The sequence below is a fragment of the Cucumis sativus genome, chromosome 1 (genome assembly GCF_000004075.3).
Source record: "Cucumis sativus cultivar 9930 chromosome 1, Cucumber_9930_V3, whole genome shotgun sequence".
Classification (NCBI taxonomy): Eukaryota; Viridiplantae; Streptophyta; class Magnoliopsida; order Cucurbitales; family Cucurbitaceae; genus Cucumis; species Cucumis sativus.
The window spans coordinates 28,230,148-28,253,873 of record NC_026655.2 but is presented as its reverse complement, the minus strand read 5'-3'; the positions used below and the strand labels follow the sequence as shown (position 1 = coordinate 28,253,873).

The following is a 23,726-nucleotide window of genomic DNA, read 5'->3' as shown; positions in this document are numbered from 1 at the left end:
TTGCATGTATTTTGTATTCAAAGTTTAATTTGACTTGCAAATTAAAAATGTTCTTCAATTATTGTATAATTCAAATATTTTTAAAACTTTGTAAACTAACAAAGAAATATAATTGAGAATGAGAATGTGTTTTTCATTTAAAAGAGTCAAACCTTGATTTATACGATGCTTAATGAACTAATTAATCTCCTTAATATATACACCCTCCATTATGGGATGATCAATGCATATTCAATAATAAATGACAGAACTAGGTTAAATTGAGATTCGATATTTTGACATAACATTTCTTCCTATCAAGATAAAAGTTTAATACTCCATCTATATATTATTTGTTATACTAAAAAATGATTTCTAGAAATACTTTTTTTCACAATTTCACTGTGGCTACGTCTAATTTGAGCAGGTTTGTTTTAAAATAGTTGAAATTTTGTTTTTTACTTCAAAACCATTATGAAACATTTTTTTAATCATTTGAATTAATTTTGTTCGTATCATAATTGTCTTTAAAAGTTTAAAATTATATTAAATAATTAATTTTGAAATATTAAAGACGTGCATTGAACTTTTTTATTTTACATGATAAAAGCCATTTTAACAATTTCAACATCAATATCAATATCGTCATTGTCAAAGATTTAATTTGTGTGCTGTGCATAGATTGTGTTGGGGTTTGACATAGATGCATGAAAATTGGACATCATACAGCTTTGTATTTCAATGCATTAAAATTACTAAGTGTAAAGATCAAATCATCAACCTTCACAATAGCACTATAACTGTTCGCCACTTGTAGATTAACTAATGCTGATCAAAGTGCTAAACTAATTATACAAACATCAAGAAAACTCGATGTTGACTCTGGAGACGAACACGTCCCATAGTGGGTCGCTAGTACCATAACCTCAACCTTGGAACTTCAATTCTTATCTATATTAAGACAGATAACATGTCCCTAACCCTAGAGAACCTTATAATATAATTATAAGATTATATATTATATATTATATAGTTCTAAGATCTGTCTACAAACAACTTGATGGTTGAACTAAACCAGCAGCACTTCCTTCAGCATGACTACATGAAGCTTCAGCTGCTTCATTCTTGCAACTCAACTTCACATCCTCCAGCGTTATGTCACTGCATGGAAATTTCGAGCTACAATCAAATTTCATCGCAACTTGCGTCGCTGATGTTCCGTGGATGTTTCGATATGTCACATCACTGATTTTAACTCCAGAGTCCTAATTATACAAAAAAGAATAAATAAGATACAGAATATTCTATAAAAAAAAGTTGTGATTAGATAACTAAACTGATTGCATAAACATGCATTGAAAATTAAATTTTTTTAGAAAGGGAAATCGATACTGACCTGTCCAGGACAACCTTTGTTGTCAGGGCAATAATTTTGATCAATTATGATAGGATTTTCCACATTAACCATTACAATGTCTTGAAAAATAACGCTTCTTGCAAATCCATTGCTTGGCTTTCCCCATGTTTTAATTCTGACCCCATTTTGAGTGTTAGTGAATGTAGCAGATTTAACTGTTACATTCTCAACACCATCTTCTTGCACTTCTCTTCCTAGACTCCCAATGCTGATAACCAAATAAAAGTCATATCTTCAATTATCAAGGTTAAAATTTTTATTACATTTTTTAAATTAAGTACCTGATTCCATGTCCAGGTCCACAAGCAACATTTTCAATCCACAAGTTCGACGTGCCAGGACCTATTGAAATGCAATCGTCGCCCGTGCCAATTATGGAGTTGAGGATAGTAACCGTTGAGGATAATGCTACGTGAATACCATCGGTGTTCGGGCTATTACCAGCAGCTGATACCTTCAGTCCTTGTGCTTTCACATTTTGACAACCATTAATTACTATGTGGAACATTTGACTATTCAGTGACGTTAAGCCGCTAACCATTATGTTCTTTGAATTGGAAAATTCCAACGACTGCACCAAAAGGGGAACAAAATTAAATATTTGACAATTTTTTATAATTAGAAAGAAAATCTCCGTGGAAGGAAATAAATAAAAATGGTAACTTACGTAAAAAAAAGTATTGGCTAAAATAAAAATGGTTCAATTTAATTAGTCCACTAGTGGCTGCTCAAAGTCTTTTTCATTGTTCAAATAAACCAAATAATAATAATAATTTTTATATTAAAAAAATTGCAATATGTGGATATATTTTCAAAATTTATAACACCATGCCCAATATTGTATATTGGTCTAATAATCAAATTTGTTTATGTATAAAGTATATATATAGTTTTACTATTATTTAGAAAATTTTGATAAAATATAATTTTGAGAGGCTAAATTAAAAGTACATGATTAAAATTGGAGATTAAATAATATTTTAACAAATTTAATTTACCGTGGCTCCGGGGGGGCAAGAGCTTTTGGAATTCTTGCAAGCCCACAATCCAGATCCTTGGGCATCAAGAACACCACCAAACAGAGTAACACCATCTACACGTCTAAAAGTGATCCAATTTCCTGAATTTGCAATGACACCATAGTTTGAAGGAGCCAAAAGCGTCCCATCAATTCGTATAGTGATATCGTTATTGTTGCAAGGCCCTTCAAATGCTAGACTTGCCACATAGAATCTCCCTTTTGGAACATAAATGGATACGGCTGTTCTTGCACGACAAGCACTGGCCCATGCTGCCTCGAACGCCTGCGATGAGTCGGTTTGGACGTTTGGTTTTGCACCGAAATCGACTACGTTAAAGGTGGAAGCTGAGGCCAAAGTGAGGAAGAGAAAAGGAAAGAATAAGGTTTTGTGAAAAGCCATAATAAAGTGAGAGGAAAGAGTTGAGAATATGGGTTGTGGTGGGGAAATTGGATGGGTTTGGAGGGGTTTATATAGACTACAAAGGGGGAGAAATATAACTGACTCCTTTGTTGGAAAATTTACGTCTAAAGACTAAAAGGATTGAGGATGTTTTCTTTTATGCTTTTTTATTAAAAGAAAATCTTTGAAAATTGAGGATTGATTGAAAAGGAGTTTTCTTTATTTATGGCTTTAATCACTGAATGTGGGCAAATGAAATGACCAATATGGCCTCACATGTTTTCTTTCTTTCTTTCCTTTCCTTTCCTTTCCTTTTTTCTTTTGGACGAAAAAAAAAGTTGAACCCTTACGCAATGTGTGCCTTAATTTCTTCTCATTATGTCAAAAATGATTTGGAGTCTAGGGTCTTTCAAAATAAAATAATATATATAATATATATTTTGAAGGGTAAACAACTCGAAAGGAAAAATAAAAAATAATAATCAAGCACTCATGATAAAGAGTTTGAATGATGTTAAATTCTTGACCTTTAAAAGCTTTACATGTACTACATCGAGTTCGAAAAAGAAAACGGTAAAATGACATAAACTACCTTGAACTATAGCATTTGTAACAATTATACTTCTAAGTTTGTAATTTGATCTATCATTACGGTGAAACTATATGGTTTATTATAATTATAACTCTAAACTTTTGATTCAATCCATTTCTAAATTGAGTAAGGAAGTAAAATTCGGCTAAAATATTAAGAAGTTGGCGTTTGAATAAATTTGCAGAAAGAATTAAACGATAAAAAATTTTATGGTTGAGTATAAGTTTTTACGATTAAATGGGTAGTTCGAGAAAGAAGTTGTGTGATAAGAGAGAAAAATCTTTCAAGTAAGTTAAGAAGTGAAAGTTTTGACAAAGTGTTAGACTAGACATTTTGGGTGGTTTTCGCGAAAAGAACTAAGTGTTTTGCGGAGAAGAAGTCTGCGAGGAAGCCTTGGAGTTTAAGTTCGCGATAAAAGTTCTATGCGAGTAAAAGTTGGTTAGTTTGTGTGGAAGGTTTCTTATAGTAAAAATATAACCACGCGATAAGGTTATTCGAGAAAAATGTTAAGTGGTTGAAGTTATTTGCAGTTTGGGTTAGGCGAGAAGTAAGGTCTAACAAAGAAATGTCAAATATGATTTGACAGAGATTAATGTATAAGATTAAGGATTTAAGGATGATTAGGTTGAATATTAAATTTACACGTGTAAAGTTTTAAGCAGGAGCTGACGAACTAAGAAGAGTTTATGCATGATTAAGTTGGTTTAAGGGTTTTATAAATAAGAGGATTTGGGTAACTAAGGAAGGGATGACGGGAGTTTTGTTGAAATGTTGAAGTACTTCTGGTTTAGCTACGTGAGAAGAGGCTTGCAAGAAGAAGAATAACTTCTTTAGTAAAGTTTTGTGAGTGTTTTTCTCTCAAACAAATTTATGATACAAATTTTATTATGATTTTTCTTTATTCATTTGGAAGAAGAATTCAAATAAAAATGTTTCAAATAGATTTCTATGAAAAGTTATGGTTTCAAGCTTGATTTATAATATTAAAGCTTGATTTGATGATTATGATTTCAATACAATAAAATGTTTCAAACCATTAGTTGTTTCTTTGAAATGATGTTAACTTTTATGTGCACGTAAAGAGTTAATTAGGCCACCATGAGGTGTAAGGGCAACATGGTGATAAGAAGCTAGCTTATGTGTTGAAATGAGCATATAAAGCTTAGCGGTCTAAGCAACAAGGACGAATCTGTATGTTCTCGAATGTTGTTGATACATTAGTTTAAACGCGAGCTAATGAAACCAAGCGTAGAGAACGATTCAGAATCCTTGGCGAAAGAAAATGATGTGTTAAGTATAAATAAAGGTTTATAAGAAATGAAATGATTTGTTGGTATGTTTAAAATGATTTGATATTATTTTTGCAAAATGATTATGAAAAGGGTATTGCGAAAGGTTTTTATAAAACCTCACTGAGTCATTCGACTAACGTTTTCAAAATTAATCTTCTAGGATCAAGCATTTAGGCCAAGTAGAGAAGAAAGTAGAAGGTTTTGCAGCGAGATGAGAAAGCTACTAAGCATTTAAGAGTTTACTAAATGTAACTTTTGGTTAAGAGTTGTTTCTTTACATTGTTGTACTAAACGTCTGTTATTAATAAAATGTAAGTTTTAGCTGAATTGATCGCGTTAAGTTTTTCGCATTAAGAATGTCTTTGAATATGTTTGGTGTTCGGTACGATTTCTATGACGTTATGTTTTCTCTTAGTATTTAGAAGGCTTTGAGGTTGAATTAGTTGGTAAGATAATTTCAAGGTTGTAACTAAACCACATCATATTCCCTTTACTTCGACGTTTTGGTCATATTCTAATACTATATAAGTCCTTTATTAATATTTTCTTGAAATTATAATATTAATTTTTACATCAATATTTTAATCCTTGATTTCAAATGTTTCGTAATAGTATGATTGCAACCTTTTTATATAAAATCGAATACTAAAAGATATGGTTGATCATTATTTAAAATAAATTTGAACTAAACTAAACCAAATCGAATGTGTATGTATATATTTGAAAACAAATCTTTAACCATTGATATAAATTATATTCAGTATTCATTCTATTATATGGTGCATGTATATTTGTTATATATTTAGATAAAGAACTAATGATTATATCATTTATGTTTGATATTGAGAAAAGTGTCAATAAAAAAATGCATAACTTTAATCTACAAAGTTAAGAAATTATATAGACCCAATTCTGGTATGAAAATAGCACAAGTGCTCCATCCAAAAGTAATAATCAAAACAACACATAAACATACAAGTCAGTGGTCTAGATTATTTATTTATAAAATCAATGAATTTGATTTGGTTATTTGTTTGCTTTTAAGATATTAAAAAGTCGAACCAACTATACATAAAAAAGAATATTAAAATCTTTTTGAAAAGGAAAAAAAGAATTTTCGCATTCAACACATTGTACAAAGATCTGATGGCATCTAAACACTTTTCTTTTTAGAATATTTTGATACTCTTTTCAATGTGAATTGTGAAAAATGATGTATAAAAAATGGGTGAGGCCTCCCATGCACCCAAACATTATGAAACTTCACCTTCTACATTCATGTCTTTACAAAATTGTTAAATCTTTTTCATTTCCTTTCAAATGTTGATATAGAATTTCAGTGAGTACTTAAAGATCAGATTAGAAAAGTAAAATCAAGAAATATTAAATAAGTTTATATTTACGGGATTAGTTTTGTTCCTAGATACGTATAGACAATCATAATATCAAATACTCAAAATTATAGATATATGCTTCTTACAACTATTTATTAATTTATAACTAAAATGATACAATTAGATATTAATTCCAACTATGTATTAATGTTCACCTTTCTATTATTCCACTTGTTTCTATCCCCCTTTTTTTTTTTTTTTGTTATTATTACCATATTGAATAACTCCTTTAGGTCTATTATTTGTGTTTTGATATTTCAAGTTAGCAATTGCATATCCATAAATAGATAAAAATTGAGTGAATGAAATTTTAGATTTGTGTCTATACACTGAGCTTGATCAATTCCTTCAAAAACTCATAATAGATTCTTAAATCTTCTTTTCTTTTCTTTTCTTTTCTTTTCTTTTTTTGTATCTAAAAGATTCTTAAAAATCTTTGGCATCCAATAAAAATCTTACACAGTAAGAATGTTAAAAACTTATTGTTTTTATTAAACATATCATGGGAGAGTTTTAAAGAACTATAATATATAATATACACATATATACATACCTATGTTAACTAAAAATTTGAAATTTGTAAGTTTGTTAGAGAAGCAACTTTGTTTGTCTAATATATAAAACGTTTAATTTGTATACATTTTTAATACTTTTAACCTTTATTATATTTAAAATTTGAAAGTTTATATTTTTGTTGGACAATTTTTAAAGTGATATGTTAGAACCAAAATTGAGAGTTTATAAAACGTTTTTCTTTTTGTTTTTGAATACTAATTTTACCCTTTTTTTATTTTTAAAATTTAATTTAAATAATTCGATTATTCAAGAACTATGAAAATAACTATATGACATGAAATGAAAATAGACTTAATTAAAAAAAAAAAAAAAAAAGATAAAATGACTATCAAACAAAGCCTTAGCTATTTATAAGTCACCATTTTTTAAAACCATAGACTAAACGTGTAATTTAGCTTTCATATAAAAGTGTAACTTTAAATGTCTATAATATGTAGATTAAATAATGGGGTTTTTTTAAAAAAATATAACGGTACAGAACATTTTCGAAAATGAAAAAAACCTACCGACCCAAGATGAAAATTTTCAAAAATGCTTCCATTAATTGACATCCAGTGCCCCTAATATATTTTTAAAAAATAGTCGTTTAGTATTTGAAAAATAATCATTTAGATTTGACTATTCTTTTCTAGACTATCGTTTAGATTTGGAAACGATCAAATCTAAGTCTAAACAATTTTTTAATAACTTTTTGGTAGATTGTTTAGATTGATGGTTTAAATTTGAGTTGTCAAATTTCAACGATTTTTTATTCAAGATTTTTTATTCAAGATTTTTTGAAAAATGTGTTTATATTTGGTACATTATCGTTTTTTTAAAGATTATTTGGTAAGATCATTTAAATTTGACTGTTTTTCTTTATATTTAGATTTGTTTTCACGATATTTTAAATTTGTCACTCGATCTAAACAAACAAAGAAGTGTTTGAAAAATAATTTACTAAAATTTTTTACATTTGGTACACGATCTTGAACCAAATAACAGTTTGAAATCGCAAAAAGGAAGTGGAGAAGAAAGAAAAGGAGAAGGAGGAGAAAGAGATGAAAAGAAGACGTGAAGTATTACAAAAAAAATCTAACTTTTTTATTTTATCACACAAACCATAAATATTTTGTCGGTTTATTATATTTATAAAAGTTAACCTTAAATAATTGAGACATTTTCTAAATATAGAAAAAAAATTAAACTATTTACAAATAGAATAAAATCTATAAAATTCTCTCTAATAAATTATTTTTGTTATTTTGTTACATGAGAAAATAGGTTTCACTATCTTTTGTAATTCATTACAAGTTTTCTTAAACAATATTTTGTTACATGAGAAAATAGGTTTCACTATCTTTTGTAATTCATTACAAGTTTTCTTAAACAATATCAATTAAAAGTGATTATATTTTCCTATTAAAAAATTTGACAAATAGAACTAAGTTTTTAGAATAATTTAAAGATAGAGAAAAAGAATATAATTTAAATAACATATATACAAAGGAAAGGAATAATAAAATAAGATATGGTTGTTGTGTAGTAGTCTTAAGGGTATTGGGATTTTAGAAAGAAAAGGCTATAATTAGAACAACAATATATTATATATTAAATCCAGATATGTCCCCCTCCAGGCCTCCACCCCTACTTAATTCTTGCAATTCAATACTTTCTGTTGCTGCAATTTGTGGTGATGACCATCCACAATGCCATACTTTCTGTTGCCTTCAACACACACACACCCTTTCATCATCCTCCTCATCTTTTCAACCTCTCCATTTTCATCCATTATTTCCTTTAATATTTATTCTATTTCTCCATACAATTTCAATTATTCGTTTGGGCTATCTTCCCCAATTTTATTTTACTATATATATAGTAATTTTGACATTACGACAAAGAGTGTAAAATCAATTAGGTTTAGTTTGAAATTTGGAACCGGATAGAGAGAAGAGAGAGAGAAAAAGGGGGGGTAGAATTGTCATTTGAGAAAGTGGAACAAATAAGGAGAGGAATAAATGGAAGAAATGGAACGGAAAATGTGGAAGGGCGCAAGAGGTGGAGGATAAAACGGAGATGAAATTACTCATTTTATCGTTTTTCACATTACGACATGTCGTCCCCTCTTCCATCTAATCCTTACGCAATAAACATTGTATCCTACCCATATGCAAATGCATTTTACATTCCTCATCTCTTTTTACTAAAAAAGAGAGAATTATTGTTTTAAAAATGAGTTCAATACAAAAAAATTCAAAAAAGGGAGAGAATGCCTTCAACTCAAGAGACAATCAAGTTGTGTACATAAGTTGAGTTGGAAGTAAATTACCGATCAACCCGAAGTTTTTACGTTAGTAAAAATTGAACTTTGTCGATTAAATGTGCATGAGTCAACCCAACTCAACCTGTAACATCTAGGTTAGGTCACTCAAACATTTTTTTTTTCATAATTTAGAAGATTTTTCATTCTTTCCTTTTCCACTAAAATTGAAATTTAAATACTTACATAAAGGACCTAAGTGATCGTTAGTCAATCGGAGTCGATTTTTTTTTATAAAATCGTCTCTGAACCAACCATAATCAATTTAGTAAATGTTCAAACTGACCTTGACATTGATGAGTAAAGGTCGGTCGATCGATCATTTTTTGTTGAGTTGGGTCAACCGGGTCGGTCATTTTTTGTCGAGTCAGGTCGATTTAACACTTAAGAAATACTTTTTGAAAATTCTCAAATTGAAACTTTTCAAAACTGACCCCTCTCGTTTTTCGACCGACCGACCAACTTCAGTTTGGATGATCAACTCGGTTTTTGGTCTATCATCTCACTCCTAGTTAAATCATTTTTTTTAAAAAAATTATAATCAAACAAACAACCAGTAAAGTCCAACTATTTACCTCAAATACATGAAACCTAAATTTACATAAAAGTCACATCTACATACAAATTCATTCAAAATAGAAATAAAAAGTATTCAAAAGCATTCTAGGCAAAGTTTAAGTCTACATTCAAATTCATTCGTTATGATAATAATAATTATTATTACTATTGTTATAATAACAATAAAATCGGGTTGGGTCAGATTGATCGAGTTACTAAATCCTATACCTCAACTCAACTCTAAATATATTTTTTTAAAAAAAATTGCAACTCAATCCTTGTAGTTTAGGTTCGGTAATCCGAGTTGGTCAAATTACCACTCCAATTCCTAATAATGAAGAAACAAACAAAGACTAAGTCTACGTTTGTCATTGCATAGCTTTGAAAAAAATCATGACCGTTTTTGCCATTGATAAACATATTTAAAATAAACATTTAGTGTATTTATACCAAGATATATGCTACCAACTTTTAAGATTCTTCTAAAATCAAATAAAACATTTTAAATTAAAATTAAAAATTTTAAAATTGTATCTCGGTTAATTTTCATAAATATAACAAAACACAAAAATATTTACAGTTCCTGTAACAAAATAAAAAACGTTCATGAAGTCCATAGAAAATTTTCAAAAATTCCAGATTTGTAATTGATATTATAGACGATTAGTTACTTCTCTTTCTTCTTCTTCTTTTCTATTTATTCATCTTCTCTTTCAGATTTCTTCGGTTCCTCTTCAAGATTTTCTTTCTTCTATTTTTATTCCTTTTCTTTTTCTTTTCTATTTCCTCAACCACTTTTTGTACAATAAAATTCTGGGTAGCTCTACAATCGATAAGCACTATCACTTCTCTATTCTCAATTAACACTTTCATTTTTAGGGTTTCTGGTGTGAAAATCTCATCATTAAGTTTAATGATAACTCTACTACATCTACAATTGATGTCGTCTATCGTTCTATAATTTCCTCATTTCTTGATTATATGTCATTCAATATCTCTACTTCGTTACCGCTATTGTCTACAATAACAAACATCCTCATGCTATGTAGTTCTTTCACTCTACACTAGTGGCCAACGAAAGCAAATTCCTTTATCTCTATGACTCTTAAAATCTATGTTTGTTAATCGTCTACTTGGTGTCTCAATTTTGATTGGCGTCGATGCTATGTTTGTCAAAGTGAGCATATGCGTGGTAGGGTACTCCATATGTTTCGTTTTTTCTTGGGTCTTTGTTATCCCCGCTTGAGGTGTCCTGGTTGGGTTGGGCCTTCTCTTTTCTTTCTTTTTTTTCTTCTCGGACTAATTTCTTATTTTCAATTCTTTTGGCCTTATTCATTGTGCGGACAAAGTCATGAACTCCCAACATTCAAGCTCAATTTTAATGATCAAATCCAGGCTTATGATGAAGGTTTCCAGCATCACTTCATTTGTAAGATGGGAGACAGATGTCATCAACTTCTCAAATCGTCCATCATACTCCTTCATCATCAACGCTTACCGAATTTGAAGAAATCATCCTACCAACGTTTCTTCTCGTGATGATCGAAATCGGTTCAACAAGAATATTTTTAGATCCTTTCAATCTTTGAAGGGTTCACGTTATTCTTTTCTACAGTACCAATTGAAAGTCACTCTTCGAAGCTGATAAAAAATACATTTAATTTTTTCTTATTAGAGAGTTTGTGAATATAGAAATACCTTTATGCTCAAAAGAGCCCGGCGTCTAGTCAGCTCCTCTGAAAAAAAACTGACATCTTGACTATTTTGGACTTGTCAGTTATTTCTTCAATTGTCTTATTTCCAACACTCTCTTTTGTAGGGTCTCCCTTTCAATCTTCCTTCTTCTTACCTTTCTTTGATAAGAATCCACTCACAAATTCATAAACACTAGTGTAATTCCTTATCATAGCCACCTCTATCGATAGTGTCGATATCGATTTCAGTAGCGTTGCTACACCTTCCTCTATTCCTAGTAATTTCTTCACGCTACGCTTGAGACTCATGATCTCCTACTCTGTTGCTTCCAGCTTTTCTTTGATTCTCTTTTGTGTCGTCTTTTTACTTTATTTAGGACATAATGCTCTAATACCAAAATGTAAGTTATTCCTTACTAATTTTAATATTGATATGGCAACGTTGTCCGAAGGCTACAATCTCTTTGAATACAAAGAGCTTAAACCTCCTTTTTCTCAAGACTACTTACTATTACCAAAAGCCTACCTTAACTATCATCATCTTTTTCTATAGATAGACAAATCACTCCTTACTTTCTTACAACTTAATTGTCCCCACCATAACTAACTATCACTTGTGCTACCCTTTTTATCCCTTCTCGAATATTCAATAGGATTAAAGTCCTAGCAAGTTGCAAATACAACACTCTTCCAACTAATCTTCTATAGCAAGTAGCTTCATGAGGAGAAAGCAACTTTATGATCTATACTATTTTTACATTTTGAGATTAGGATACATGGAGAGTAAAGCTGGTTTTGCTTTAAAAAACTAATGTCTTCAAGGGTTTGTAGACAATATTTCCTTTAAGCCAATAGCAGCCCTTGAGTAGAACGTGATAATTCTATACCCAAGAAGTATTCACTTGTCCCAACTCCTTTAACAAGAAATTTGTTTTGAGTATGACCTTAACAAAATCAATCTATGTAGGTGATAAACCTGTTACCAAAATATCATCAACATAGACTAATAATTCGATAAATGTGTTTCCACTTCCTCTAATAAACAACGAATAATCGTATTTGAAGTGGGTAAACTCATGCAAGGATAAAGCATTTGAGAATTTGACAAGTTATTGCCTTGATGCTTGCTCATGGCCATAAATCGATTTGTTGAGACAACAAGCAAGTTTCTCCCCCTCATTAGGTATTTTAGAGGTTTTGTACCTCATTGGCAAAGTTATATAGACTTCCTCAAATAGGTCTTCATTAATAAAAACATTGTTAACATCTATTTGGACAATTGGTCGGTTAAAATATGTTGTTAAGGTGAGAAATACCTTGGTTGCAACGATTTTGGCCACTAGAGAAAAAGTGTTATAAAAATAAATACCTTCTTGTTTGTTGTATCCTTTGCAATGAGTCTCGCTCTATAACGATCAACTTTGCCATATGAAGTATATTTTACTTTGTAAACCCAATTACTTGTCAACAATGTGATACTACTTTAGTAAAGAGACTAATTGACATACCCCGCCTCGCAAACACCTACGAAACGCAATATGATTTGAGTATTCTGACGCGTTAAACGCCAAAACACTCAGCTTAAGGTCCTTAAGCTTTGCTTAATTTCCTGGTACCTTAAGTACACAAACATGAACTACACCTTAGGCATTAAAACACTTACTTTGATATCTTTCCAAACTCAATAATTAAGAAATCATAACACAACGAAAGAACAAAAGATTAAATTTTATTAACCTTTAACCAAACGTTTTACAATACTTTACAAACAAATAAAACAGTAAACTTAAACTATACGCCTCGCCAAGCTTCCTCGCCTAGCCATCATTTCACCATTTTCCAACCTAGCCTTAATATGATTACTTGGAAGGAAGAACTTTAAAACGTAAGTCAAAAGACTTAGTGAAGTTCAAAGAAAAACCCTTTAGAAATACATTTTATAACGAACCACGTAAACACATCATGTCTCATAAACACACATTAGTCTTGCATGTCTTTCACTGAGAACATGAATCCTTTCCTACTCCAAGACTTGTCGCCTTGTGTTTAGACTATTGTGATCGTCTTTTCATCAACCGCATCTGAAAATTTCTTGGTACATTCCTTGTTGCTCTGCCTAACACAATACACATCTTTTATATATTGGTCGGCTTCACTCCACCATGCATGCTTTTTCTACATGGTTTCCTTTAACCTTATGTGCACATAGCAGTTAGCTTGATAGAATTAAGACTAATGCTTTAAAACATATTTCATCATTCATTGAACACAACTTTACTTGTAAACATAAGCTTTAAAACATAATCTTTCATTTCAAAACACTTTAAAATCATTCTTTATAAACCTCAAAACATAAAGGAAATCTTTAAAATATACAAACACTTTGGAAAATCACTCACTAAAACTTGGTTTATCCCTTCTCGCAGAATGCTTAGCTTCACTTTCTTCTTCTTCTTCTCACCTAGAAGCAACTCAACAGAGTAACACTTCATTTCACAAATTCTCAGAGTAAAACTCCAAACATTATGTTGTCTTCCTCTATTTATACTAATTCTTAAGCTGGATTAGTCATCACAAAACTTCTAAAATACTGCTAGCTCCTACTTAAGGTATTACACGTGTAAGTTTAATATTTCACTTAAGCTTACTTAACTTCTAGCTTAACACATGTAATCCTTGTCAAATCAGATTGGACATCTCCTTGCCTTGTTTTATTTTGAGTGGTAATTTCCAAAATGCTTAATAATCCTTAAATGTCTGACGCCTTCTTGTCTTGTGTCATCCTAACACAAACTTTAAAACACAAGCTTCTTCTCAAAACGCCTAATCAAAACTTCAGTAAAAAATTTGACCCTTTTATTCTAAACACAAGTCTCACACTAATGTCCACATTTGATTCCTTTCCATTGCATCAATCTCATCATTCATGGATTGCTCTTGAATTTGACAGCTTGACGATAGTATGTAGATTCATACACAGTGAATAAATTCAACAAAACTTGTCTATTAGTTGAGAAATATGAGTTATACGATAGATATTTGCCAAAAGAAGAATGGACTTGTGGACTTTCTCAGTATGAGTTATAAGGTTGCGATGAAAGTCTTGTAAATAGGAAGGTGGACAATATTATCGTTGTGATCCCCTTTGGTTGAACAGATGTTATGGGCTATGGTACAATAGGAATAGAAATCGTGTCATTAGTAATAGTATCAACAAGATAAATGGGATCAGCTAGGGACAAGTCTCATGTTCCATCAAATGTTGAGAAAGGTCTTGTGTCATTCAAAGCAGAATCTACTGGTTTGTCATCAACATTAGTAGAAGTTGATATCGAGCAAGGCAGGACAATCTGATTTAAAAATTCATCATATACTTGTGGAGAAGTGGTAGATTCCAAGTGAAAAGTAAATAGGCTCTAAAAAAATAGTACATCTTGAGATATGAAGAATGTCTTGTTAGTAATGACATAGTTTGTATCCTTTTACACTAGCGAGATATCCCATAAACACACGAGGATAGGATTAAAGGATCAAATTTGGATATTTTAATAAACAAGGTTGAAGCATAAGCCAAGCAGCCAAACACTTTCAGCATAGTGTAATCTGCCCACTTCCCAAGTAACACAGCAAAGGTTGTTTTGTTGAGCAAAAGGGGCACGAGAACTTTATTAATCAAGTGTGTTGCGATCAGAATGCATTCTATCTAGAAAACTATAGGAACTTTTGACTGAAACATCAATGCGCTTGTGCAACATTGAGAAGATGTCAGTGCTTTTGTTCCATAATTGAGTTTTGTTGAGGTACGTAAACACAGGAAAATTGATGAATTGTACCAATAGAAGCAAGAAATTCTTTGAAACCAAGCTCATGGGCATTATAAGTCCTAAAGGTTTTAATAACTTTTGAAAACTGTGTTTCAATAAGTTTAAAAAACCTAAGAATAATAGGTAAGACATCACTTTTATGCTTGATAAGATAGACCCAAGTATATCTAGACCTATCATCAACCAAAGTAACAAAATAGGAACAACCAGCATGTGTGGGTGTTTGAAAAGGCCCCAAGGCCCCCAAATATCATAGTGCACTAAGTCAAAAAATTCATCAATAACATTATCATAGAAGGAAATGAAAGTTTTTATTGTTTTGCTAATGGGCAAATATGACAGGTAGCGTGAGTGCTAATAGAGTCAGATAAATTAAAGCTACTATATTTAATAGATCTTTCATTCGAGTAATAGATGGATGTCCCAATCGTTGATGCCAAATAGAACTTAGTTGCTTTACAGAGAGCAAATTTCTCAGGGTTCTATCAACAACTTTCACTTGGGATATGTAAAGCATGTAAAGGTCATCAATGGTTTCAACTTTCCAAATCCTTCTCAATTTTAACTTGACGGGAATCACAAAATGATCATTAGCAAAAGTTACAAAATAACGTTGATTTTTAAGCAATGCACTAACATATAGTATATTGTAAGCAAACTCTAGAACATAAAGTACATGTAAACATTCATTTGGTTCTTGAACATCACCAGTGACCCCAGCTGTAAATTGGGTTTGATTTGGTAACAACTGATATATTTTCAACAAGCCTCGAACTTTTGAACAATAAGCAATTGTGGTTTATGTGACTCAATGTGTCAACCCGTCCCAAGATCACTCATTGCAACCATGTGAGGGCATGACCGTCTAGACATTTAGCGTGAATCTCTTCGTGAGATAGCACCAAAAAAGCTTAGTAAGCCTAGCACAAACATCAACTTAATGCGAGATGATAACTCGTTTTAAAATAATAAAAGACTTCATTGATTTCCAATAAAGAGTACATCTCTGACAAGTACAAAAAGTTTCTTTAAAACTAAAAATATACAAGTTTCAAAAACCATAAAATCATGATCATCTCAAAAACCATAAAGTTTCTTCATGCTATGCAACATACTGAGAATACTAACAAGTTGATGCGACGCAATTATAGCACAACAAACGTTCAATTTCACAAGTCAAACACTGAATGTCCTTTACTACCTTGAGAGGAGGGAGAAAATGGAACAAAACATATGAAAATTAGACAAAAGTGTCAAGTGAGTAAGGTTTTTCCCCAACACATTAGTGAATACATTTTAACCATAACGCATTGCAATATCAACGCATTAGAAGATTTACACAACTTGAATCTCATCAACAATATGTATAAATCATATGAAAATTACCAAGCAAAATAAGCTCTTAATCTTGTCGGAATCCTTTTATTTACAGACTTTTCCAATGAGATTATCTATGCCAGAATAATTGCTTCTTAGGCGTGAGAATTGTCCAATATTAAAATGACACGTTTCACTTGTCACATCTAATCATGAATTCATTTGGGCGGCAAAGTCGGATCAACTCACCGGCTTTCTTTTCTAGTGGATTCGAACTGACGCTAGCAGCTGCTGTCTTTTGATGGACTGAAGAATTGTGAAAACGATGGCAAGTGAATATACCTGTCTTGGCTTTCCTCATCCCCCATTAACGATGGTTGGAAGTTAGAACTTAGCAACAAACAATTGGGACCTTGGCTTTATAAGACGTTTTGGGAGATTCATCTACATGAATCATGTCCCTCTTTTGTTTCCCTGTACCTTCCAATTCTCGATGCAACAGCGAAAATGTTTTGGCTGCCACGATCAAATGGCTCCTTTACAATCTAATCTCTTTGTGATGATTTAATCAACTCGTGACCAACTCTTGCTCACAAGTCTTCTCTCCTCTTTACCTGGAAAGGTAAAAAAATTAAAAGAAAAAAATCAGGTTCTACCTCTAGGAAGTAGGAAATTACCATGCAAGCTGAAACAATTATGACAATATGCAAAAGCCACTTCCATGGCTCCCTATCCCTGAGATGGTGTCCTCTTTGAAAAAAGGGAAAAACCCAGAGTCGCACGTTTGCTGGTAACTTCTAAAGACTTTATTTTACCAAATTTCAATTGACGGATGGCATCATCGCTCCCTCTAACAACTATAGTGTTAAACCTCTTTTTGCTTATTTGAATAACTAGTTACAATTTAGGACTTGGAAATACTCCCCTTTATTGTAATTTCATATAATATATGAAGTGTTTCTAACCAAAAAGGAGATTGGGCAAGGGGGGTGTTAGCAAATAAACCAGATTCATAACCTGTGATAACTAAAATTTGATTCTCTGGAATTAAGGAGTCAAACCCAGCAAAGCAAAAGTATCAGCATTCAGGTTCAGATTACATGTGAAGTATCCCTGCAAGAAAGATTAAGTAGATGCTTTAAAAATTGAGCAGAGATATATTTACGAGAATATTTCAGTATGTGTGAACATGGCACCTCATATTAAGCAATCAGAAAACGTAACCTACCAATTATATTTACAATTTAATAAACAAATAAAGTGTTGTATGAAAGTGGAGTACGGGTTCATGCACATACAAGAGAGAAAAGAGACCTTTGCCTTAATTAAATAGTCGACATGCATCCAATGAAGTAAAAATTTAAAATCTATCATCAGGCACCAGTCCTCGTTGGAGCATTTCATCATGGAAACGAAATGCCTCCTTCATATTGTCTTGGCTGACATGACCATTTATCAGAGAAGAGTACGTGGCTCCGTCAGGATTTATGCCGATCTCAATCATTTTCCTTAATACCTGCTCAGCCTCTTGCATTTTTCCTTCGGCACAGAATCCATTCAAAATTAAATTATATGTAATAATATTAAATTGAAGCCCCCGTTTTTCCATCTCATTAATCAATATGAAAGCTTTTTCTAGGTTCGCTTCTTTCAAATATCCATCAATAAGAGTATTATATGAGAAGCTATCAGGAATTATTCCATTTGATATCATTTTGCTCAAATATTCATATGCCTTCGGCATGTCACCGGACCGACAGTATCCCTTAATTAAAGTATTGCAAGTGACGAGATTGGGTCTGATACCCTTTTCAAGCATCTGGTCACACAAATTCAATGCCTCAGGTAAAAGGCCTGAACTACAAAAACCATTTAATACAGTTCCATAGGAAATGTGGTCGGGGATAATATCTTTCCTGATCATATCATCCCACAACTCCTTGGCCCTTCCCATTTCGCCTGCTTTGCAAAAGCCATCAATCAACGTATTGTATGTCACTTTATCTGGCTTCAGGTTTGTACGAACCATTGCTTCAAACAAATTCAGCGCTTTGTCCATATTTCCATCCTTGCAATATCCACGAATGAGTGTGGTGAAAGTATAAAAGTCTGGAACCATACCTCTCTCGACCATTTCGTTAAATAACATATCTGCATCCGCAAACATCTTCTTCTTGCATAATCCATTCAAAAAAGTATTATATGTAACCACATCCATGAAACAACCACGAGCAAGCATCTCATCCCGCATTTTCAAAGCATCTGAAAGAGCACCATTTCGACAAAACCCATCTATAAGAATAGTATAAATAACATTATCAGGTACTATACCAGATCTTTCCATCTCTCTAAAATGCATCAAAGCCTGATAAAGGTGTCCATTCCTCGCAAGCACACCAATCAGAGAACTAAAACTAACCAGATCAGGAAGAACACCACGACGTGACATTTCATCAAATATCTCTTGAGCTTCTAAAATATTGTCTCTTCGACAAATCTCAACTAGCAATGTGTTATATGTAGCAGCATTAGGCGTTAATCCAAGTTGCAACATCTCAATTAAAACATCCTTTGCCCTGTCATACTTACCTATCTTACACAGGCCATACAGGATAGCATTATAAGTTAGAAGGCCCGGTTCCATACCCCTACTGGAGAATGAATTCAACAATTGGAATGCTTCTTCAACAAGTCCTTCACGACAGTAAGCATTGATGAGTGTATTATATGTCACAATGTCAGCAAAAACTCCTTTTCCTTCCATATCTGATAAGAAGAACATCACATTCTCAAATTTGCGGTCTTTACAAAGAGCATTAACCATAATATTGAGTGTATAAACATTCAACTCAATACCCCCTCTCACAACTTCCCCATATATTTCCCAAGCTAAATCAACCCACCCAGTCCTCACAAGACCACCAAGGAGCTTGTTACAAGCATTTATAGAAACAGAAACTCCTTTTCTCCTCAAAATTTGAAAAGCTTCAGACCCTTCTCTTAACTTTTTAGCTTGCACGTAAGTCCTTACTAACAAATCATAAATCAAACCAACCGACCCGAAATAAAAACACGTCGAAATTAAGGATTCGACGACCTTAACTCGTGAGACCCCGCTTTTCCTCACCATCCTAAGAATGCAAGCTTGGGCTTCTGAGAGCCTCCTGCCGCGCACTAAAAAATGAACCATTGCACTCAAAGAAAGTGAGGAATGCTTGAAATTCGGGAAATGATATGAAACTAAACCAATGAATTTTAAGCCCAAATGTAAATCTCCACGACACCTAAAGAGAACTTGGAGTAAAAGAGAAGGGCTGAGGCGTAAAAGAGAATCGCGTAAATAACTTACATTATTCTGCTTCAAAGTGAACAAAATTTTTTCCAGTAGAAAGGAATCCGAAGGAGAGAGTGAAGAAGAGACAGGATGAGGAGGTGCTGGAGCAGAATGGGTTTGGAGGAATCGAAGGGCAGTATTTGAAGGAGAGTAGATAGTGTGAAGTGTGAAAGAATTGAAAATAGCAGGAAGTAAAGGAGTTGAAGATGTGAATTTTGATGAGAGAATTCCACTTCTGAAAGTGGAATTTGGGAGAGGAAGTCGATGAACAGCCATTTGAGGGCAGCTGAAGCTCTTTCAAGGATTGCCTCCAATCGACTTGGGCATGTTTGGCTTGGGAAGAAAAAAGGGGTAAAGAATTATAGAAAGAGTTTTTAGGATGTTGAGTTGCAGGACAAATGATACGAAAACTCTAAAATGTCCTTATTTAAAACATTAAAAAAAAAAAAAAAAAACCCTAAAAATGAAAGTTTTGCTATTCTTCTCTTCTCCCATCGTGGCTGCTCCTCAAATATCGACGACTGCAACTTCCATCCAGCGATCACGATACAAGATCCTTCTCCTTCTTCTTCTATCGTGCAGGAACCATTGGAGAGAGGCGGAGTGGAGTGTTCACCACTGAAACGTGATTCCTTCTCCTTTTCTTTTGAGACTGATGTTTTATCTATCATCATTTTCCAGAGAACAATTCAATTGCATCACACCACCATTTTCTTTTGTGAAAAAGCCAGATTAACCTTGACGAATATCGTTCCTTCCCACCACATGAACGTTGGTAGAATTCCTTTTTATAAAATATATAACTACTCTTTTCTTTTTTCTTTTTCGTTATCTATTTCTTTGATAGACCCCTTTTTCTAAATTTAAATTTTGGGTAATTTTACTTTTTTCTTTTTTTTATTAAACGATATTTCACAAAGGTCCTTAAACATTTCAACTATCTCACAAATCTGTTGCAATTTTCAAACTTGAAATCTCTAATTTTTAATTAAATTTTCAATCATTGGTGTTATCATAAATTTTTTAAAGGCTTTCTAAAAACATATTTAGAAACACTCTAAATCACATAAAACAAACATCTATACATCTATATGACTGACATTTGCAAGATGTTTGGGATTAGTTTGCGAAAGTAAAAAAATAACTAAAATATAAAAGAAAATTTTACTATATATTTTCCATACTCCACTATATGACGAACAAAATTTGAACATGTGTCATTCTTAAAATTATTATGTGATTTGCAATATGAAAATCAATACCTTCAAATTACAAGATAATCAACTTATTGTTACACATACTGAGATTATATATGAAAGAAGCAAATTCCAAATCTTCCTTTGAGCAATTACACAAAAAGAGTCCACACCTTATACAATTCATGTGGTATTGCCTTTTAAGTTTTCCTTCACCCCTAAAAATTAATCACCTTAAATAAATCAAGTTTGTCTTATCACACAAACTGTTGCCAACACGTGCGTTAAAGCAAATGTAAGTCAACTATTACATTTTAGATTTATTCAAAATTTCATACGTTTTTCAACATCTCAATTTATCAACAACTCATAAATCTCAAGGATCGTTTCGTTTATTACTCATCACTATTCATATCGCATTGTATATCTCATGCATACTACATATCTATTTCGCAGAATCGTTTTGCATATTCTATTACGTCTTTGTACCATTTCCTCGACTCAAACGTTTGCCACACTCTTACTAAGTTGCAATTGTGTAGAGAAATCCCAATGCATTTAGCAAGTATACAATCAATTCCATTATAAACAAGTCTTTCAATGTCTGATCACACAACAAGCAAAAGACATCATATACTATAACACACAGTAGGTATGATGCATCCTATTCAAAATCACACAACATGAGTATGGCATTCTATTCCATAACACACAATAAGAATAAAGCATGTAATTATCCCAGATCACATAGGAGGATAAGATATCACATTCAAGATCACACAACATGAATAGAGCATTCTATTTCAGATTACATAGCAAGAATAAAGCATATTTTAACCCAGATCACAGAACAAGGATAAGGCATCTCATTCAAGATCATACAGCATGAATAAGGTATTACATAACATGAATAGGGTATCATATCGCATAGGGTACAAAGATAATCTTATTTCATGAAACATTGGTTTTCCATTTTTTCCACATAACGCCAACATTGTCAATGACACATGTCACATGTTTTAACATAGTTGCCTCATAAGGCTTAGAGAAATCGTATTCAAAACATTTCTTTCGTTTAGAAATTCACTCATAAGATACTTCCTTGAATAGGTTATCACCTCTTTTTTAGGTTCACAATAAATACAATTCATTCATAAATCACGAGCATTTTAGGAATTGGGAAGCATAAGGAAATTCACATAATCATGGTTTCATTAGAAATAGATTTACCGATTTAAACAGTTTTACAAATCCTTTTTATTTGGAAATATTTGTCAGGAGAAAACCACTCACAGTCATAGTTGGCTAGCTTCTTAACCTAGCTTTCTCGGCGAAAAGATCCCATGTGCTTTTCAATTTTTTTTGCCAGAAATGGAGTTTGTTATGCGTCTTAAGATCTCAGGTACCCTCCCAACTTCTTCTTAAACAAGCTCAGGGTAGCAAGTGTAAGACCCTGATCGTGTATCACTAACGCGACAAAGACCCCACGATGAGGGAGTACGTGTACACGACCTGGCCTCAAAGAAGAAAGTCGGTTGAGAAAAATCATTGCAAAAAAACCATTCGATTAAGAGTGTAGTGCGCGAAGAAGAACAAAAAAGAAGGAAAAAGGTGACTCGAAGAGAAATAATTGTATAAGTTATTTCACACATACGTAAACGACGTGATAAAGACGAGTGGCGAGAATGAGTCTATATTGGATGTCGAAAGTTAGACGTTGGACACAATGGTGTAAGAAGAAGCACTTATACCTATGAAGCTTTTAGGTGCCCTGTTGACAAGATTAGATGATCCTAGGAAGAGAAATATAGGATTGCAGCTTTTCGAGGAGATAAAGAGGGTCAAGCGATATTAAGAAATTTGGCTTCCCAAGGAGATAAGGTGTGCGTCTCAATGGAAAGTCAAATCGCCATTGATAGTCGGACCATGTATCAAGTGTGGGTTAGTTGCATGATGTTGACAAAATGGCGAGGAGACACGTGTAAAGTGTGGAAGTAACCTTTAGACAAGAAAACCACTATAAATAGAGTTAGAAATCAAGGAAAATGGATTGAATTAGATTTTGAGAGGAAAAAGGTCAAAAGGAAGTCCGGAGTGTGGAACGACAAAATGAAAGAAGCGTTAGGGAGAAGGGATGTCCCAAAATGGAGAAGGAAGGGTTTGAGATTGAGTGTATATATGTTGTTAGAGGTTGAGACCATGAGAAATATTGTTCTAAGACTATATAGCCAAGCCAAGGAAGGAAGATAAAATGTCTCCATAGTCTTACATTGTGGGTTAACCATGGAAATTTCTATTACAACTGAGGAGCGAGTTGGTAAGCGCATCGCCTTCTCTTTTTCACGACATGCCACAACCGCCCACTTCTTTTCTGACTTCACTTTGCATTATTTAAATAGATTGCCTAACTCTATTTGCGATAGAACTCATTCGCCGCAACAACTCTTCCTCCATTGCGTTCTCTCAACATGACTTCCTTCCTTCCCTTTTAATTTTATCCTTAGAATGATAAATCTTTTCATTTTATAAGGATCATCCCACTCCTTAGCCACTCTCTTTTTCAAGAGATTAATTAAGGATGAGTTATGAATTTTTCAGGTCAAGGAAGCTTGAGAGGAATTTCACGACCAAGGCTTTATTCAAGTGACATTGAGTAACACATTGATTTCCAAAGGAGGAAGGTTAGCTACCCAACGACTGTTCCATCTTCGAACAAAGACGTAAATACTGTATGTGGCTATGGAAAAATGTTTTCGAAAAACAATGCAAATGTTTCAAGTTTCATGTTATGAATGTTTATTGATAAATGTATTTAAGCTTCGGTTTTATA

At 32.5% G+C, this 23,726-nt stretch overlaps 2 protein-coding genes and 1 long non-coding RNA gene across 5 annotated transcripts; all 3 read right to left on the bottom strand.

Annotated features, from left to right (window-relative positions):
* Nucleotides 1-687: 687 nt before the first annotated feature.
* LOC101219551 (polygalacturonase) lies at nucleotides 688-2,874 on the bottom strand. The gene is made up of 4 exons (XM_004139012.3): nucleotides 2,395-2,874; nucleotides 1,678-1,967; nucleotides 1,376-1,604; nucleotides 688-1,244 (listed from the first exon to the last, which is right to left on the bottom strand). The coding sequence occupies exons 1-4, from the start codon at nucleotides 2,815-2,817 to the stop codon at nucleotides 1,026-1,028; spliced, it is 1,161 nt and encodes a 386-aa protein (XP_004139060.1). The 5' UTR covers nucleotides 2,818-2,874; the 3' UTR covers nucleotides 688-1,025.
* A 10,062-nt stretch (nucleotides 2,875-12,936) lies between these two features.
* On the bottom strand, nucleotides 12,937-13,726 carry LOC116401820. Its single transcript, XR_004214217.1, has 2 exons — nucleotides 13,625-13,726; nucleotides 12,937-13,419 (listed from the first exon to the last, which is right to left on the bottom strand). It is a non-coding gene; the product is annotated as an uncharacterized LOC116401820 (long non-coding RNA).
* A 2,490-nt stretch (nucleotides 13,727-16,216) lies between these two features.
* On the bottom strand, nucleotides 16,217-20,527 carry LOC101219312 (pentatricopeptide repeat-containing protein At5g01110). 3 transcript variants are annotated; one of them, XM_011661859.2, is made up of 3 exons: nucleotides 17,665-20,527; nucleotides 17,384-17,479; nucleotides 16,217-16,980 (listed from the first exon to the last, which is right to left on the bottom strand). In XM_011661859.2, the coding sequence occupies exon 1, from the start codon at nucleotides 19,974-19,976 to the stop codon at nucleotides 17,727-17,729; it is 2,250 nt and encodes a 749-aa protein (XP_011660161.1). In that variant the 5' UTR covers nucleotides 19,977-20,527; the 3' UTR covers nucleotides 16,217-16,980; nucleotides 17,384-17,479; nucleotides 17,665-17,726. The 3 variants fall into 3 exon arrangements, with proteins under 3 accessions (XP_011660161.1, XP_004139059.1, XP_031735942.1); XM_004139011.3 differs by having other exon boundaries at nucleotides 17,681-20,527; XM_031880082.1 differs by having other exon boundaries at nucleotides 17,687-20,527.
* Between the last annotated feature and the right edge of the window lie 3,199 nt (nucleotides 20,528-23,726).

Coding starts and splice junctions, on each gene's coding strand:
- LOC101219551 (XM_004139012.3), bottom strand. CDS start 2,817: ATGGCTTTTCACAAAACCTTATTCTTTCCTTTTCTCTTCCTCACTTTG. Junction 1,605..1,677: donor GGACCTGGACATGGAATCAG/GTACTTAATTTA, acceptor TTTGGTTATCAG/CATTGGGAGTCTAGGAAGAG. Junction 1,245..1,375: donor ACAAAGGTTGTCCTGGACAG/GTCAGTATCGAT, acceptor TTGTATAATTAG/GACTCTGGAGTTAAAATCAG.
- LOC101219312 (XM_011661859.2), bottom strand. CDS start 19,976: ATGGCTGTTCATCGACTTCCTCTCCCAAATTCCACTTTCAGAAGTGGA.